Source organism: Euleptes europaea, chromosome 1 (genome assembly GCF_029931775.1).
Source record: "Euleptes europaea isolate rEulEur1 chromosome 1, rEulEur1.hap1, whole genome shotgun sequence".
Classification (NCBI taxonomy): domain Eukaryota; kingdom Metazoa; phylum Chordata; class Lepidosauria; order Squamata; family Sphaerodactylidae; genus Euleptes; species Euleptes europaea.
In genome coordinates this window covers 154,143,875-154,162,486 of record NC_079312.1, presented here as the reverse complement: position 1 = coordinate 154,162,486, position 18,612 = coordinate 154,143,875, and the positions used below count along the sequence as shown (strand labels likewise).

The 18,612-nt window shown below is 40.2% G+C and overlaps 1 protein-coding gene across 1 annotated transcript in view; it reads right to left on the bottom strand.

Moving 5' to 3' along the window:
- TOM1L1 (target of myb1 like 1 membrane trafficking protein) overlaps nt 1-18,612 on the bottom strand; it is a 64,791-nt gene that overhangs the window by 16,302 nt on the left and 29,877 nt on the right. The window contains exons 4-7 of the mRNA XM_056862149.1: nt 8,695-8,844; nt 5,020-5,127; nt 3,544-3,651; nt 301-417 (exon numbers count right to left, since the gene is read on the bottom strand). Of these exons, the coding sequence (XP_056718127.1) occupies nt 301-417; nt 3,544-3,651; nt 5,020-5,127; nt 8,695-8,844 (483 nt within the window). The remainder of the gene's footprint in view (nt 1-300; nt 418-3,543; nt 3,652-5,019; nt 5,128-8,694; nt 8,845-18,612) is intronic.

Genomic DNA, 18,612 nt, shown 5'->3' with positions numbered 1-18,612 from the left:
TTCAAACTCTTAATACATCGCTGGGAATACAAAGTGTGGTAACCCCCTATGACCTCCCTTCCTTGATGGATAGACTCAGCAGTGACACAAGGCCTTTAAAAGTGCAGTTTGTTTGAATATCACCCTGGCTATCACATGACAAATCTGTACCTATATTAATAAAAACTTGTGTTTGGTGTTGATGTTTGATTGCTGAAATAAATAACATTTCATTGATGCAGTTTTGATTGACAACTTCAGGTTCCATGTTCTATGCACTCTGTTTTCAGTTAAATGGCAACATCAAAAAGGATGCTGTACCTGTAGAAGCTTCATATCATCTGGATTCTCTGATCCAGGGACATTTTCCTTCAGAATCGCTGACATGACCCTCACGTTCATTTTTGCCATATCCAGTTCACTGTATAGCTTCCCAATCTGTTCAAAGCCAACAAAACAGCAAAATACAATACAAAATAAGGAGATGCCCCACAAAGGTTGACACCAAGATAGTCTTGCTTGCTGTGTTTCCAGAGACATTTAAGACGGGTGGCTAAGGGCCTGCTGTGAGAGTCCCAAAGACTAAATTTAACATATTTTCCTGAAAAAAAATCTTGCTTTCCCTACAGCACTCCACTGGATATTACCAATAAGGTGTTGGGTGCAGAGTAAAGAAGATTTCATCAGTTAATTAATGCACTAAATGAAGGTAATATTCTGTGAGATTGCAGGCACTGTGTACATCTCTGCACAGGTTATTTTTTGTGTGTGTGGTAATGGGGGTGGGTTTCTGTTACCAAAGTTTTGATGGAGAGTTATATTTTATTCTGTATTTATTTTTCTAATTTGAATATGTAAACCACCTTGAACTATGGGAAAGGCAGGGAATAAATATTTTTATTAGTAGTAAACAACAACATTTTTTCAGTTGAGACAGTTCACACATTCAGTTGCAAGTCTCGGATGCTAAAGTACCAAACAATAATAGACGCACAGGCACGTGCGAATCAATGCAAAGTTTTTAACAGGCCAATGCATCCATTAAAAATCATTACAGTGAATTAATAAGAAAATTCTTAGTATCCACTGAAAGGGATATTGTTGGGTGACTTAAAGGTTGACAAGCAGTGCACAGAAGTGTACCCCAGCAACACAGGAGGCAATCAGTGAAGTGTTCTGAATCAGCCAACAGGAGCTGTAGGCTGGGAAAGAGGTAGGGTTGCCAACTGCCAGGTAGTAGCAGGACATCTCCTGCTAATTCAACTGATCTCCAGCAGATAGATATCAGATCACCTGGAGAAAAATGGCCGCTTTGGCAATTGAACTCTATGGCATTGAAGTCCCTCCCCTCCCCAAACCCCGCCCTCTTCAGGCTCTGCCCCCCAAATCTCCCACCGGTTGCGAAGAGGGACCTGGCAACCCTAGAAAGAGGTAAGATCTGAAAGGAGGAGGCTAAATTAGTGAGAAGTTAGGTTTTGAGGGTTGAGACAAAAGGGTTAGTCTAACCAGAGTGCGAATTAAAGATATGAGGAGATTATCAGATCTTTGGTTAAGTGTCCCTGCCCAGGGAACAGGGTGTAATGAGGTGACACAGGATGCCAGCAGAGTTTGCTGGGTCTGGAGTGCAACTTAGGTGCAACTCAGTGCTGTGCTGATATAAGCCAACACGAGAGAAAGTTTTCCTGAGGCATGTACACTTTGAAGCCTAACATCCCACAATTCCTTGTTGAGTGTTTAAATTTACCACAGTTGTGGGGTTTTTTTTGAATTAACTTAAAAAAAAACAAATAATCTTGGGCCTTTAATTTACCTAAGATCCAACCTTGAGTGGATTTATATTCTAGCTTAGATCCTATCCACTCAGACCGGGGGGGGGGGGGGTGTCCTGCTGGAAACCCCAGCACAGTAGGGTAAATGGGAGATTGTATTGTGACAGAGGGAAGAATGGTGTGGGGTGTTGGCAAGCCCCAGGAACGATTAGACAACGTGGGACTGGAATAGTTTTGAATTTTTTTGGCAGGGTCCAGAGTAAGTATTTCTTTACAGTGGAAGAAACATTGATCTCCCACCTTTGTCAAAAAGGTTTCAAAGAACATTAGACTCCATTTTTAATAATAAAGCAATAAGAGTAGGTCTGGAATTTCTGCTGAGAATGATAAAGGCCATCTTCCAATAAAACTACAAAGGATTTACTGGAATAATAAATTCCAGAACAATATCCAACCTTTAAAGTGAATTGTTAATCTCCCCCGCCCACCCCCCTTCTTGGGCATAGTGGACAGAGAGAACATTTTCCCTCCCATAATACTAAGAATGCAGCTTTATTATTTGTAAAAGGCAGTAGATTTGGGACAGACAAAAGAAACTAATTCATCATTCAAAGAGTAAGTAATTAGTTTATGGAATTCACTACCACAGGATGCAGTGATGACCATAATTTAGTTGTCCTTTTAAAAGAGGATTAGACAAATTCATGGGGGATTATTCCCTCAGTGGCTATTAGCCATGGTGATTAAATGGAACCTCCCTGTTCAGAGGAAGTAACCCACTGAATATCAGTGCTGAGGGATTTTGTGCTGCTGCAATGGATGCACAGCGGAGGTGGGTCCGCGCCAATCCACAGTCCTGAAATGAGGGGTGACAGCCCTAATGATATGTGTTCCCCTTTTACTGAAGTGATTTTATTCATGTTAATAAGTGAATCAGCATGTTTTATTCTGATATACAGATATTCTATATTTATGTAAACTGGTGCTTTTATAGGTTACCTGTGCTGGTCATTGACCGTAATAAAGATGATCTATCTATCTATCTATCTATCTATCTATCTATCTATCTATCTATCTATCTATCTATCTATCTATCTATCTATCTATCTATCTATCTGTGCTGAGGGGCAACAACAGGGGAAGACATTGGTTTCTGTGCCCTGCCTGTAGGCCTTCTGAGGGCATCTCGTTGGCCCTTATATGAAACAGGAGGCTGGACTAAAGGAATCTCTGGTCTGATGCAGCAGGGACATTCTTGCATTCTTGCCTCGGATGTTTAAGATGCAACTTTTTTCACTTGTTTCACTTGTAACAACTGCTAAAGAATTTTATTTTTAAAAATTAGTAGGTAGGCTGCCACAATATGGAGGATCCTCTAGCAACACAATGACTTCCAAGTCCCCTTTATCTTTTATTTTGCCTTCTGCCTTTTCAAAACATCAAAATTACATCTTTGGAATGTCTGCAGTTGGGTGGCAAGGGGATCTGTCTCGTGCCCTTTCTTCTCTAAACAGACATTCCACCAGGGGAGAGAGAAAATGCTTGATTACCTCTCTCATGAGACAGCCATTGTATGAATAAAACGGTGTATTGATAAACCGATCACACACACGCATACACATGAATATAACCCATAATTCCAGGGACTCAGAAGTATCTAAAGTGATGGGCATCTCTTTCACAAAAGCAGTCCCTCTCCCTCGATTGCAAATAACGGGCTGGCTCCCTCCCACCCACCAATGAATCACAACCCATGCATACTTCCACATGCTTCAAATGCACTGCAGCACTGTACCTGTTCAGGAATCAGTGTTATTGTTGTACCTGTAGGGAGGGACCCTGCCAAACCATTCTTGGAGGTACTGTGCGACAATGATGCCTTTGTGGAGGTCTGAGTCAAAGGCTGTAAACACATAATGGTAATATATATTACGGCATTATTATTTTAAACCAGGGAGGGATAAAGAGAAGCTTTTAGACAACTGAAACCAGGGAGGCATATAGCAATTAAGGCAACACCTTCAAGGCAGGGATGGCTACAATTCCTGAAAAAAGTTACATCCCCAAATGTCTTGTCTGGAGTGCTCCATGATAAGCAGTGCCTGTTGCTCCCTAATAGCTAATGTTCTTTCGAACACCTTGGATCTGAAAAGACTGAAGATCACTGAGACAGACAAGTAATACTGAACCTTAGAATTTCTGAAGCTTAATCCCAACAAGACAGAAGTGCTACTGGTGAGTGGAAGATCTAACCTTGGATTTAAGGTTTCACATGCTGGGGTTGCACTCCTCTTGAAGGACCAGGTCTATAGTTTGGGGGTATTCTTGGACCCAGACCTACTGCTGGATAAGCAGGTGGCAGCTGTGGCCAGGAGTGCCTTTTACCAGCTTCAACTGGTTAGCCAGCTGTGGCCTTTCCCTGGCAGAAAAAAATCTGCCCACCTTAGTGCATATCCTGGTTACATCTAGATAAGATTACTGCAGTGCGCTCTATGTGGGGCTGCCCTTGAAAAGCATTTGGAAACTTCAACTGGTGCAGAATATTTCTGTGAGGACGTTGACTGGAGTGGATCACAGGGACCACATCACTCCATTCTTGGCCCATCTACACAGGCTTCCAGTTTGTTTGTTTAATGGTTTTTAAGATTTGATTTGATTACGTATGTTATTAGTCTGTGAGCTGCGCTGGTGCCCCTTTAGAGGACACAAAGGTGGGGCACACCTTTAGAGGGCACCTTTAGAGGGCACAAGAACCACAGATGTCTGGCTAAATAAACAAACAAATGCACAAAAAACCATAAGTAGATTTAGATCCCGTAGACCTGTTCAAATACTATCACTGGATGCACCCTAGGATAAATCACTTTCCTGGTGTCATTTGTTTTAGGTTTCCCCTCCGATTCCAACTGCAAAATATTCCTTGTGCTTTGCCTGCATGTGTTCAGTACTGTTTTTATTTTGGCTGAGATGAGATTTGCCAAGCCTGCAAGGCAATTTGGACACTTAATTTCCTGTAACCTGAAGAACCACCTGAGATTCCAGATCTCGTGGGCAGTATCAAGCATTACACTTCCTGTTTAAGAAAACAGTGCCTCCCCCTCTCTGATATTAAGCGCTCCAAGGCAGAATGCATGACTGGTTTCCTGAGCAAGGAGAACATTACTTCAAATGTGCATTATTCTGGAATTAATCAGCACACCTTCTCTAATCATGTAGGTCTTGCAATTAGCATATCCTGTTCCCAATCAGTGTTTGCCAAAGCAGTACCTACCTTCTGGGTTCCACAGGTTGGAAACTCAACTCCTTTCTTGAGAAGCTCCAGGTATACCTCCTTGACTTCAGTCACATCCACAGCACCTTGGAATCCTCGAGCCCAAGTCTGTTTGTGAAAAGATAGCTACCAAAAATGAAAAGGTTTTCTGCCCAAACACATGTCGACTAAAAATTATTTGCAAGTGCTAAGCTGATTAAGGGCTAGCCTGGTGTAGTGGTTAAGAGTGGCGGACTCTAATCTGGAGAACTGGGTTCAATTCCCCACTCCTCCACATGAAGCCTGCTGCGTGACCTTAGGCCAGTCACAGTTCTCTCAGAGCTCTCTCAGACACGTGGAGGCAGGTAATGGCAAACCACCTCCGAACACTTGCCTTGAAAACTCTACCAGGTCACCAGAAGGCAGCTGTGACTTGACAGCACACACACAAGCTGGTTAACAAAACTAAGGAAATTATGTTATCAGCAATTATTGCTATTGTGAATTATCTCTGTACTTTTCTTGATTACTTTTGAATTTTAAATAATTGCATCGTACCCTGTACTTCCTGCATTTCATGGCTCTTGGATCCTGATGTTTACAACTTTTCCCCCTTCATAATTTATGTATATGTCTGCCTTGTCAGGACCTATTACATGTATTTGATGAAGTGGGCTTTAATCCACAAAAGCCTATGCTAGGATAAACTCTTGTTAGTCTTTATGGTGCCACAACACTCATATTCATTTCCAACAAAAAGGGGGCTCCAAAGTTTAATTATCCCTTGCTCCAGGGAAAGTGTTAAACACATTCTTTATTTTGTATGTGTGTGGGGGGGGAGGGGTTTAGAGAGTTTCTGCTTCTGAGAATCAAAATTGAACGCTTCAAACAAATATTTTCAAAGTGCAAAAGTCACTACAATGCAACTCTCACTCTATTTTTGTGTGCTGAAATGATCTTGGGAAAGTATATTTGGAATCACAGAACCTGCCTGGACAAAAGCCATGTGGAACGGGGGCTGTAATAAGAAGGGTAACTGGCCAAGATTAAGTCAAAAACCTGCCTGGATCCAACACAAAGCATCTTTATTATTTCAAGTTCTTAACTTTATATCATTCAACAGTGGTGGATGCATTATTTTTTTTAAGTAGATGCTTTCTCTACTGGCTCCAATAATCAATTAAATGGAATTTTTTAAAGCAATAACAGACTTATGAGAAATTGGGAAGAAGTTAGTTTAAGGACAGAGGATAGGTTTTGGTTACAGTGATGACAACCAGAGCTACCTTTATATTTATTTACATACAACACTTTTTTTTGTCATAGCTTTAATAAAATTACAAGTAACTGTGATGGGGCTGGGATCAGGTTTAATTTTAGGCAGGCTCCTAGAGTCCGAGAAAATTTGTCAAGGCCTGATTTATGATATCCTATATTACTCATGAAAGTGATGATGGATAGCTCAGTGAAAACATCAAAAGGCCAATTCCATGTTCAGGATTATAAGGAAAGGTACTGAAAATAAAACTGTAATGTTCTTGTACAGATGTATGTCCCTATACAGATCTATGGAGCAGCTTCAATTGGAATACTGTGGACAGTTGTGGTTATTTCTACAAAAGATACTGTACTACTGGAAAAGGTGCAGAAAAGGGCTTGAAGCACCTTCCATACATGGAAAGACTAAGGAATTTGGGGCTATTTAGTTGAGGGGATTGAAGGGGGACATGACAGACATGCCTATTTATTTAAGACATTTATACTCCACACTTTCCCCCTCACAAAGGGCTCAAACTAACTTACCGGTACCTTCCTTCCCCCAATACTCATTGCTGGACAGGGGAAAGAAGAACCTAGAAGTATCCAGCTGTTAGAAATGGGATGCTGGATCAGATGGGCCCTGAGGACTTAAGATCTCAACATGTTATAATACCAGTACAGCTCCTGCCACTGTACGCGGCACTCTTATGAAAGCATCCATACGTGGCAGGGCTTCCCTAAATGTGTCACGAATGTCTTTCACAATGTTGGACAAAAGTTAGTTATGTAGCACTCTCAATTCACCTTATCATATGGATGCATCATGCAATTCCACAATACCATCGCACCATGCAAAAAAAAAAAAAAAGCTGATCTCAGTTCTAGCACCTCCTGAGGGCTTTAGATGGTAATACCCCAGTCCTTGGCATACATACAGCTAGCCCCATCCTTCTGACAGAGATATACTTATATCATAAGTCTCACAGGTGTCTAAATGCTCTGCCTGGAGAGGCTGTTACTTCACACTGGGCTACTACTGTATCCTCCCCAAACCCTGAAAGAAATTTCTCAGGCCCCTGTGGATGAGAGGACTCGAGCTTCTGCTCCCCATCATAGGAGGCGGTGTGTTCTGGTAATTGGGGATTCCCTACGGAGAGGGGTGAAGGCTAAAGCGTGCCAAGCCGACCGAATAGGCATTGCTGAAACTTGGTGGGATAACCCTCACAATTGGAATATTAGGATTGAAGGGCACAACTTGTTTAAAAGGGATAGACAAACAAGGAAGGGTGAAGGAATAACATAATATGTCAGGAATGTGTATACTTGTGAGGAAATACATGAATCTGAGCTTGGAAATTCAGTTGTGAGACTCTGGGTAAAAATAAAAGGAGTAAGAAATAATAGTGATATTATGGTGAGAGTCTGCTATACACCATCAAACCAAGCAGAAGACTTGGATGAGACGCTTCTAGACCAGATTATAAAGTTCTCAAAGAGATGGGACACAGTGGCCATGGGAGATTTCAATTACCCAGATATCTGTTGGAAGTCTAACTCTGCTAAAAGTGAAAGGTCAAATAAATTCCCGATTTGTCTTGCCAACAACTTCACTGTCCAGAAAGTAGAGAGGGAAACAAGGGGGTCTGCTATCTTGGACTTGATTCTCAACAATAGGGAAGAACTGGTTGACGAGGTGAAAGTAGTGGGCACCCTGAGTAGTAGTGACCATATAATTTTGGAATTTACAATCTTGGACAAGGGAAAAGCATCCTGTTCCTCCTTCACATCTTCATTTCCACCTGAAGGAGAATTTGCATATCACCCCCCACACTGTGGGGGATGCACGTGCTGTCCCCCTATCACAAGTTTGTCAGGAGAGATGTGAACATTTTGTTTAGGAAAAGACAGAGACGCAAAGAGACAGGATACCAATGGCATGCTGTCTGCTCCCCCTTTTACAATACTGTCAATATGTGAAGCCAATCAGAGGTAGCAATGAGTTCAAAGGATTGTGATCCCAAGACAACCCCCACTGCACAAACAAGTCCTTGCTTGTGCTTGCACAAGGAACAAAGGTATGAGATCTTTGTTGGCATGATAATTTTTTAAAAAGAAAACTACAAAGAATAGTAGGAATATAACATTAATTATTTGGAAATGCCCTGCTTTTTCTCAGTGTGGCCAACTATGAAATTTCATACAATCACAAAGCCATAATTCAACCAAAGCTGCCAGTCAACTCCGCCGGCCTCTTCCTGCCTGCCTTTGCCCCATTCCCCAGGGCCCAGTTCACATGTAGCTGAACCGAGAAACAGAACAAAAGGCAAGCTGGCTGGAGGCTCCCATCCCCACTCCATGCAGCAAGGCCTACTGATCATGAAATATTTACTGCCCTGATACATCAGTTTTATTGTGAGGAGGGAGGGAATTGCTCACCATGATAAAGGTCAAGATCTTCTCCTGCATATCAACAGGCAGGTTGAACCTTGGATTCAGAAGTTTTACCAGCCGGTCTTTGCAGAACTCCCGCTTCACTACCAGAGACTGGAAGCTTGGACCACAATTCTGCATGCACATGTCAAGAAGCTGCACAGACAAGAGTTTGCTGTTAATACGCCATATTCATCGACACTTCGATCATTTTTAATTTGTCTCTGCTCCTCAATAATACTGTCACACAAAGGCCCACGGAGCCACTTCCCTCCTTCCTCCGCCCCTTGATTGCAGTTGCTCTGCTACATTTCTCTGCTGCTCCCTCATGGCTCTGGCATTAAGTACCCAGTTGTTATTCCAGTGAGTGCCTCTCAAGTGATGGTTCTTGTCAGCCTTGCCACAATCAGAATATCCTAGCTATGCAGGACCTACCTTTTCACAACCCTTGCAGCTGGGGGAGGGTGACACCGAAATGACCCAACTGCATAGGTTGAGTACCCATTGTGAATGTCCTGACTAGATCACCTTTGCTTTGTGCTGATTCCGAGGGCAGAACCCATGCAATCTGCTCCCATTCACATGAATGGGTCATTTAGTGTTACCATAGCCATGCATGATTTGCTCCCTCGCACCTGTATTTACTTGAAGTATTGGGTTGAGACAAACACAGGAACCCTTTGTGGAATTTCAAAGATAAATCATACAAAAGTTATTTTTTTAAGGATCTTTTGCTTATAGGATAAGGCCTAGAGCAGCAGACAGAGTATTAGACATTGTCTTTATAGAAGACCAATACTCAGGACATTTTGGAGGACTTTCATTCATAGGGTCACCATGTGTCGGAAGCGACTTGACAGCACTTAACACACACACACACAATACTCAGAAAGGCATGGGGAATCGTAAGGAAATCTTGGTTCATTCTGTTTAGAAGAACTTCATTTGGAGAACAGGAAGCAAAGCAAAGAAGCCACTTCTTACATTACCCCTTGATATGACGAATTCACAAAAGTACAGTGGAAGTGTATCAGCTGACTTTTGATTCATAGGTAATAAAGTGTATAGCAACACTTGTGTTACCAGAGGCAACCTTTCTATGGTGTGCAGACACAGAGACTCCAGCTCCAAATTCCTGAATTTAGGATTCTTAACATTATTATCTAGTAGCTAGTTGTTACTGGCCTGAAATTAGCTACAGGTTATATTGAACTATGGTAATGTTAACAATGAGTCATATTTTCATTATAACGTAACAGATACTAATCACAGATCACTATGCAACAGTTATGCCATACCCCCCCTTATTTCCAGAGCCCATTCTTTATCACAAACACTTGTGATGAATGCGTATACCATTCTGAACTATCAGACCAATTATCTGCTGGGAGGTGTTTTCATATTTGATTGAGCTTTACCACAAGCATTTGATTGAGCTTTACCACAAGATACTTTTTTGCAGGACAATGATTCAGCTCAAACCCAACCCCTTTCTGACTATATATTACTCTTCCTACACACTTGACACTGAGAGACACTGTCCTTCAGTGTTACTCCTCTGAAGATGCCTGCCACAGCTGCTGGCAAAAAGTCAGGAAAGAAAATACCAAGACCACGGTCACACAGCCCGGATAACCTACAAGAACCACTGAAGGGAGTGTTTCTAGTAGACTCTGGTTAGGAATGATTAGGACATTGCAGTCATCAGATTTTCCTGTATGTTTTGATCCCAGATGATGTGATAACACAAAGGACATTCTTGATCTATGCTACAACAGCTGCAAGACTGCTGTATGCAGCTAAATGGAAAGGGGCAGATATTCCTGGAAAAAAAGACTGGATTATAAAAATGTTTGAACTGGTGGAAATGGCGAAACTTACAGCTACTTTAAATCAAAAGGACAGTGAGCAATTTATGGGGGAGTGGGAGGTTTGGATGAATTACTGTAAACATGAATTAAGACTGGGAAAAATGGAAGAATACTTATTAATCTGATCCATGTGATAATAATAATGTTAATAATTAATATTGAATAGATTACATAGCTTAGGAATGAAAATGTTATGGTTTTATTGGAAAGAACTAGGATCAGAATCCATCATGACGGAATTTAACCATTTTATTAAGAGGCAGACGGAGGTGAAGGGGAAGTCAAAATTTCTTTCTTTTCTTTTTCTTTTTCTATTATTATGTACTTAGAATATTAGCAACATACCTAGACATTTAAATGGTATATATTTTTAAATTGTTGCTTGTCTAATGGAAAAGATATAAAACCAATAAAAATTTATTTAAAAAAAAAGATTTTTCTGTATGTTTTTATCACAGAGCCAGCATGTTGTAGTGGTTAAGAGAGGCACTCTAATCTAGAGAACTGGGTTCAATTCTCTACTCCTCCACATGAAGCCTGCTGGGTGACCTTAGGCCAGTCACAGTTCTCTCAGAACTTTCTCAGCCCCACTTACCTCACCAGGGGTCTGTTGGGGGGAGAGGAAAGGATTGTGATTGTAAGCTGCTTTGAGACTACTTAAGGTAGAGAAAAGCAGGGTATAAAACCAATTCTTCTTCATCATCATATGGGCTTGGATCCAGTGGAAGATTTCTGTAGACGGCACTGACCTCCAACTCCCCCCCCCCGTACTGTTCCGGGGGGTCCCCTGTCCCACAAGGGCAGCATTTCAGGCTGCAGCAAGAGGGGGTCCATTCTGCTGATGGAAATCCAGTAGAAATCACTGCTGGATCCAAGCCATGGAGTTTTATAGTTATGCTACAGCTTTACTCAGAGGTCTACCCACCAAAACTGAACATGTGAGCCTACATGAAACAGCAGAAGGGCAATCATTACAAAGAGACCATCAAAACATCTTACATATTTAACATGTTTCAGACAGCTGGTATCAAAATGAAGCATTGGCATAGTGGTTAGAATGTTGGTCTAGGATCTGAGGGACCCAGGTTTGAATCCCCACACTACCGTGGAAGCTCACTGGGTAAGCTTGGACTAATCTCTATCTTTCAGACTGGTTCTTCAGTTGTGGCAGTTTCCTAACGCTAAAACTATCTATGCAAAAGAAATAATCTACCCACTAATGCCAATAAATATTTTAAGGGAATTCAGTGTTCTGGAAGAGTAAGCTGAAGGAAAGTACAGCGTGCGTTGACCACATTACGGCTTGACAATACAACTGCTTGCGAAATACTATTTTAAAATAAGTTTTTCCTACTCAGGACTTTGAGAATGGTTGAATTTCTCGGCATAAATAGGATCTCCACCAGAAGAACAGTGCGCTGACAACAAGAAAATGCACCCCCAAAAAAACCTACAAAAGAGACAGATCTTCCCCAAAACACAAAAGAGAATAAGATGGGCAGACTACCAAGCAAGAAACTGCTGCCAAAGAGCATTGGCTTGAATGATGCTGTTCAAGAACCAGCATGCATGGAAGAAATGCTAATCAGCTAACCCACTTGCCTGCAGAAAGGATTTGAAAGAGGTTGTGTATGTTACACTTCACATCCTCATCTCCCATGAGTGCACATTTCCTATGGAGGATGAACGATTAGTTGCCGTTTATCGATATATTGCAGCCATTAACAGGAAGATTTTATAGCCAGTACAGCAGTGCAACCTGTCCATTGATTGTAATGAAGTATGTGCATGTAAATTAGGAGAGTTATGTTTTTGTTTTTTTAGCAATTCATGACCTGGTGAAAGTTACTTCCATGCTAACAATTATGTTGATGAGCAAAGACTGCCAGAGTGAGTCCTTCGATTCATTCTCAGCCTTGCCAATTTCAAACAAAAAGTGAATGTTTATTGGGCAAATCTGGATCCATGCAATCCAACTCTGCACACATGTGCAATGCTTTCAGCAGCTAGTTTGTTGCCTGATTGCAGAGATCTTATGTGTGGGGGCAGTAACTTGTTGACGGGGATAAGCAGATCAGCAGTGCACTGGGTTAAGTGTACTGAATGCTAAAGTACACTTTTGGAACTATTGTAATTAGGGATGGATTACCCATTAGGCAGAGTAAGCTATAGAACAGGACCTCATCTAAACTGTGCATCTCCACAGACAACTTTCTTAAGTCTCTTTTTGCACAATGGACACTTCTATCCTACTTCCCATGATGGGTTCCTTAAATTCTCCAAGACACTCAATACGTGGGTAGTGGTTTCTTTATTTCAAGACTGAGGAACAGTGGCCATGTTTCCCATTGCAAGAAGATATACAACAAAGCTATCTGGCTCAGCATGAGAAGCTGGGAATATAAACAGTTTATATGTCTTCATAGCTTCAGATGCAAGGATGAAGAAAGTTCTATCTGCTGAATTTAGGCTTGCCACACAGTAGTTAAAGGCAAAATTGCTCTACCAGAGGAGGAGGGAACAAACAACCTTATAAGCAGCAAAATAACCATGGTCTGTGGAGATGTCCAAGACTGAGTCTCTAGAACATGACCATATGTCTCCTGGTCCATCCTGGAAGCTAGAGAGCCACTACTGGTTCTCAGAATATTTATCAACATAATTTTGCCATCAAGTCACAGCTGACATATGGCAACCCCATAGGGTGTTTTTTTTAAAAAAAGATTTTTTTATTGCTTTTATAATTAAACACAAAAATAAACAAAAAAGAAAAAAGGATTTTTTAACCAAAAAAAATACAAAATAAAACATAAAACATACAAAAACATATATAGAGCTCTGTTACATCTATTACAAATACAGTTTACTATCTTTTAAAAAGTATATAGTGCCCAAACCTCTACCACCCACCTCTGTGCCCTCCACCTTTGGACTTCCGGAGAGGTGTTATGACAGTATATAAAAACTTATTATTATAATCATTGTTTAAAAAACACATAAATCTATAATTCATTAACTATACCTTTAAAATCCGTTTTTGCCAATTTATCCCAATATGCGATGGCCTTTGACCATATTTGTTTAAATTCATCCATATCTTTACCATGTAAAGAATCTGTAATTTTGGGCATTCGCATATACATCCAAAGCTTTTCTCTCCACTCTTTGATTGAAGGTTTATTTATTTGCTTCCATTTCTTAGCAATTATAATCCTAGCCGCAGCAAAACTGTGTTGGCATATGACTCTATCAGCATAATCTATATTCTTATCGGGAATACTCAATAAGCAAAAGGCAGGATCTTTTTTTATATTTGACTTAATCAAATTGTTAGTTTCCTTTAAAACTAATCGCCAAAATCCCTTGAGTTTTTTGCAAAACCACCAAACATGCAGAAATGTACCTATCTCTGTTCCGCACTTCCAACAAAAACCCTCCTCCTCTTTTTTCATTTTACTTAATAGTACTGGAGTTATATACCATCTGTAAAACATTTTATATAAATTTTCTCTTATTTCGTTAGTAATAGTAAATTTAAATTCCTTCTTCCACAAATTTTCCCATATTTCCAAATCTATATTATAACCTAGTTCCCTCATCCATTTCACCATCACTGGTTTAATCCTTTCTTGTTCTAGATTCATTTCTATCAATAGTTTATAAATCCGTCCTATCAATCCTTTATTTCCCTTAGTTAATACAATCTGAAATTTGGATTTAGTTTGATTAAAGCCCGTCTTATTATCTTTGTTGAATATATCCCTTAATTTATAATACATAAACCAATCTTTAATTTGAAGCTCTTCTCTGGTTTTCAGCATCCATATCCCATCTCTATGTTCTACCAATTCTCTATATATAGTGCTATCCAGATTTAGATGTACACCCTTCTCATATAGCCGTGTTGGCGAACCTATGGCACGCGTGCCACAAGCGGCACGCCGAGCCCTTTCTATGGGCACCCCCCCCGCCCGTCCCCCGCCCCCTCCTTGCGGCCTCGATGCCATCTGCCTCCGTTGCCCCGCTCCGCCTTAGCAGCAGCAGCAGTGCCGCCCCCCCACCCAGGCGCCGCTCCAGACCCGCCGCTGCCCGCTCATGCTCGGCCCCGAGGGCTGCCCTGCCGGCCGCACCGCTACGCCCACCGAGTCGCCCCCGCCCCCTCCTCCGCCCCCTGGGCTGCCCGTCCCCCTCCTCCGCCCCTCCTCGCGGACTCGGCACACGTTTCTGCAGCGCCGCAGCCAACTTTGTCGAGGGGCGGGGGCGACTCGGCGGGCATAGCGGGGCGGCCGGCAGGGCAGCCCTTGGGGCCGAGCATGAGCGGCCGGTGGCGGCGGCGGGTCCAGAGCGGCGCCTGGGTGGGCCAGCGGCGCTGCTGCTGAGGCGGAGCGGGGCGGCGGGAGGCTTGCGGGAGGCTGGCGGCGGGCGGCTCTTTCGCTTGGACTTGCCACTGAGATGCACATTTACCCCATCCAGATTCTCAAAACTGCATGGGGGGGGGGTTTGTTGTCTATTTGTGAAAGAGAGGTTTTGCCTTGGACTTGCCACTCAGATGCACAACTCAACAATAAGCCCCCCTGCAGAGTTTTGAGAATGCAGATGGGGAAAATGGTGTTTGTCAGTCATTGCCATGATTTAATTTTATGGATGACAAAAGATAGTACAGTTAGTTCTGAAAATGAAATCCTTAAAGTGTGGAATTATCTGCCAAATAATTTTAAATCAATGAAAGCACTTGGGATTGCTTTCCTTACTTTGTTTGGATCATTTTATGCTTGTGAGCATAAGATGTTAACGTATGAGTTGTTTTTTCTAAACTAAAACCTCAGTATTCAGGTTAAATTGCCGTACTGGCACTTTACGATGAATAAGTGGGTTTTGGGTTGCAGTTTGGGCACTCGGTCTCTAAAAGGTTCGCCATCACTGTCATATAGGCTTCTATGGGATTAATCCAACCGGGAGTTTTATTTTCCAGGAAACCTTTATATTTGTTCCATGTTTGCAATTAACTTTTCCTAATAATATGGGAATTAAAATCTTTATTTACTTTCTCCTTTTCATACCATAAATATGCATGCCACCCAAATCGTAAATTAAATCCCTCTAATTCCAATAATTTCGGATTCTCTAATAGAGTTTTTTATCCAGGTGAAGCAAGCTGCTTGATAGGTACATTGTCAAATCTGGTAATCCCAACCCTCCTGTTTCTTTCAATTCCACTAAATTATTATATGCTATCCTATGTCTTTCTTTACCCCAGAGAAAACTTAAAATATCTTTCTTCCAGTTTTTAAATATCTGTGCGCCTTTCACTATTGGTAGGTTTTGAAACAAAAAAAGCATTTTAGGTAATAACATCATTTTAATTACTGAAATTCGTCCCCACAATGATAATGGTATTTTTTCCCAACTTTTTGAATCTTTTGCTATCTGTTGCCATTGAGTTACATAATTATTTTGAAATAAATTAAGATTATTATTTGATATCTATATACCTAAATATTTAACTTTTAGTCAGTATTTGCTGTTGTGAAAGAGTCATATTTTTAGCCAATATCTTAGTTTTATTTTTATTAACTTTAAAACCTGAAAACTGTCCATAAACCTCCAAAATTTTATTCCAACTATCGATTTGCTCAATCAGATCAATCAAAAAACATACTAAGTCGTCTGCATATGCTTTAACTTTATGTTGATTTCTCCCAATTCTTACTCCAACAACTTCATTGTTTTGTCTTAAATTTTTCAGTAACAATTCTAATACCAAAATGAACAGCAAAGGGGAAAGAACATCCTTGTCTTGTTCCCCTTTGAATCTCAATCTTCGGTGATAACATTCCATTTATCAGCAAATTAGCGGTTTGATGAGTATATATACTTTTAATGGCAGTCCTAAAGTTCTCACCAAAATCCATAAATTCTAATATTTTAATCATAAACTGCCAATTCACATTGTCAAATGCTTTTTCAGCATCTAAAAATATCATAGCTATCGAAGTTGTATCTTGTTCCGCATATTCTAAAAGATCTATTACCACCCTTACATTCTGACTAATTAATCTCCCTGGCAGAAACCCTGCTTGATCTTCATGTATTATTTGATTTAATACCCTTTTCAATCTCATAGCTAAAATTGCAACAAATAGTTTGTAATCATTATTTAATAGTGAAATCGGTCTGTAATTTTTGACTTCCGATATATCCGAGTTCACCTTAGGTATTAATGTTATATTTGCTTGTTTCCATGTTTGAGGGATAATGCCATTTATCAAACATAAGTTCATCACATCTAATAGATAAGGGATTAGCTGGTCTTTAAATGCTTTATAGTAAAATGCAGTAAATCCATCTGGTCCTGGTGATTTATTTAGTTTACTTTTACTTATTACCTCTTCTAGTTCTGCTCTAGTTATTGGAGAATCCAGTAATTCTTTGTTTTCTTGGGTTATTTTTTCCCAATCAAATTTAGTGAGATATGATTCCATATCTTTCTCTAAAACTGGATTCTTTCTATATAAATTTATATAATATTCCACAAATGTTTCTATTATCTCACCTTTATCTCGTGTTATCTTACCCTTCCTTTTAATTTGGATTATTGGTACTTTTTTCTCTTTATGCTTGAGTTGCCAAGCTAACATTTTACCCGGCTTATTAGCTTGTTCAAAGAATCTTTGTTTATTAAAGATGATTTTCCGTTCAATTTCATCCGCTATTAAAAATTCATACTGATGTTGCCATGTTCTAATCTTGTCAAGCTGTTCCTGTTTAGATATTTTATCTTGAGATTTTCTAAGCTGTCATTCCCCTTGTCTTATTTCATCCAAAATATGTTTTTTTCTTTGCCTCCCTTTCCTTAAATCATCTTGTATTCTGTTGAGTTAATACTCCTCTAATCACCGCCTTGCCGGCATCCCAAATTATATCCTCCCGAATGCCTTTATCTATATTTTCATTAAAATAATTCTGTACATCCACCTTCAGTTTATCCACTATTTTAGTATTTTTTAAAAGAACTTCATTTATTATCCAAGGCTTCTGTCTTCTATATCCTACATTAATTTTTACTGTTACCGCATTATGGTCTGATGACCTTAGGTAAAATCTCCGGATTCTCTGATCTGTTTATCAACCCTTTCGAAAGCCATAACATATCTATCCTGGAATGTGTAAGATGTCTTAATGAAAAATAAGTATATCCCTTCTTATTACCATTTGTCAATCTCCAGACATCAAACATATCCCATTAATCTGTAAGATCGTCAAAAATTCCAGGTAATTTGCCTTCCTTTTTTCCTTTTTCTTTTTACCAGATCTATCTAACTTAGGTACCATTACTCCATTAAAGTCCCCCATCCATATCATTTTTTCTGAAGCATGTTCAGCTAATATTATTGCTAAGTTATCGTAAAACATTCTTTGATTGTTGTTAGGCGCATATACTCCAACCAATAATATCTTCTGGAACCCACAAAATATTTCCACCAACAACAGTCTTCCTTCTACATCTTGATAGATAATTTTTGGTTCTAGTGACAAGGGTAAATACATAGCTATTCCATTAGTTTTTTTCTTTTCATTACATGACATGAAAAGTTTGCCCAACCTTAAGTGTTCCAATCTAAATACATCTTTTGGGAGTATATGCGTCTCCTGTAAGCAAATAACATTAGCTTTAGACTTTTGTAAATGGTAAAATATTTTCCTCCTTTTGTTGGGAGAGTTCAAACCATTGACGTTCCAAGAAAGAACCTGTAACATATTAAAATTCAGTTAGATCCATTATCTCCTTCCAAAGCCAAAATTATCATCCATAACCCATAACCCATATCATCCATATCCCATATCCCCTTCTCCCTCCCCCATAATATTCATTTTTTCTCTGTTCAGCCTTCCTTATCATCAGTCGGAGACTCCTCTGCTGAGTCTATTGGTAAGCCTCCACCACCAGTTGCTTCAGACGCCTTTTCTTCTTCCGTAGACTCTCTAACTGTAGGTTGTTTAGTCGGCTTGGTTGGTTTAAAAAGTTCTGCATCATATCTTCGCAAAAACTGTT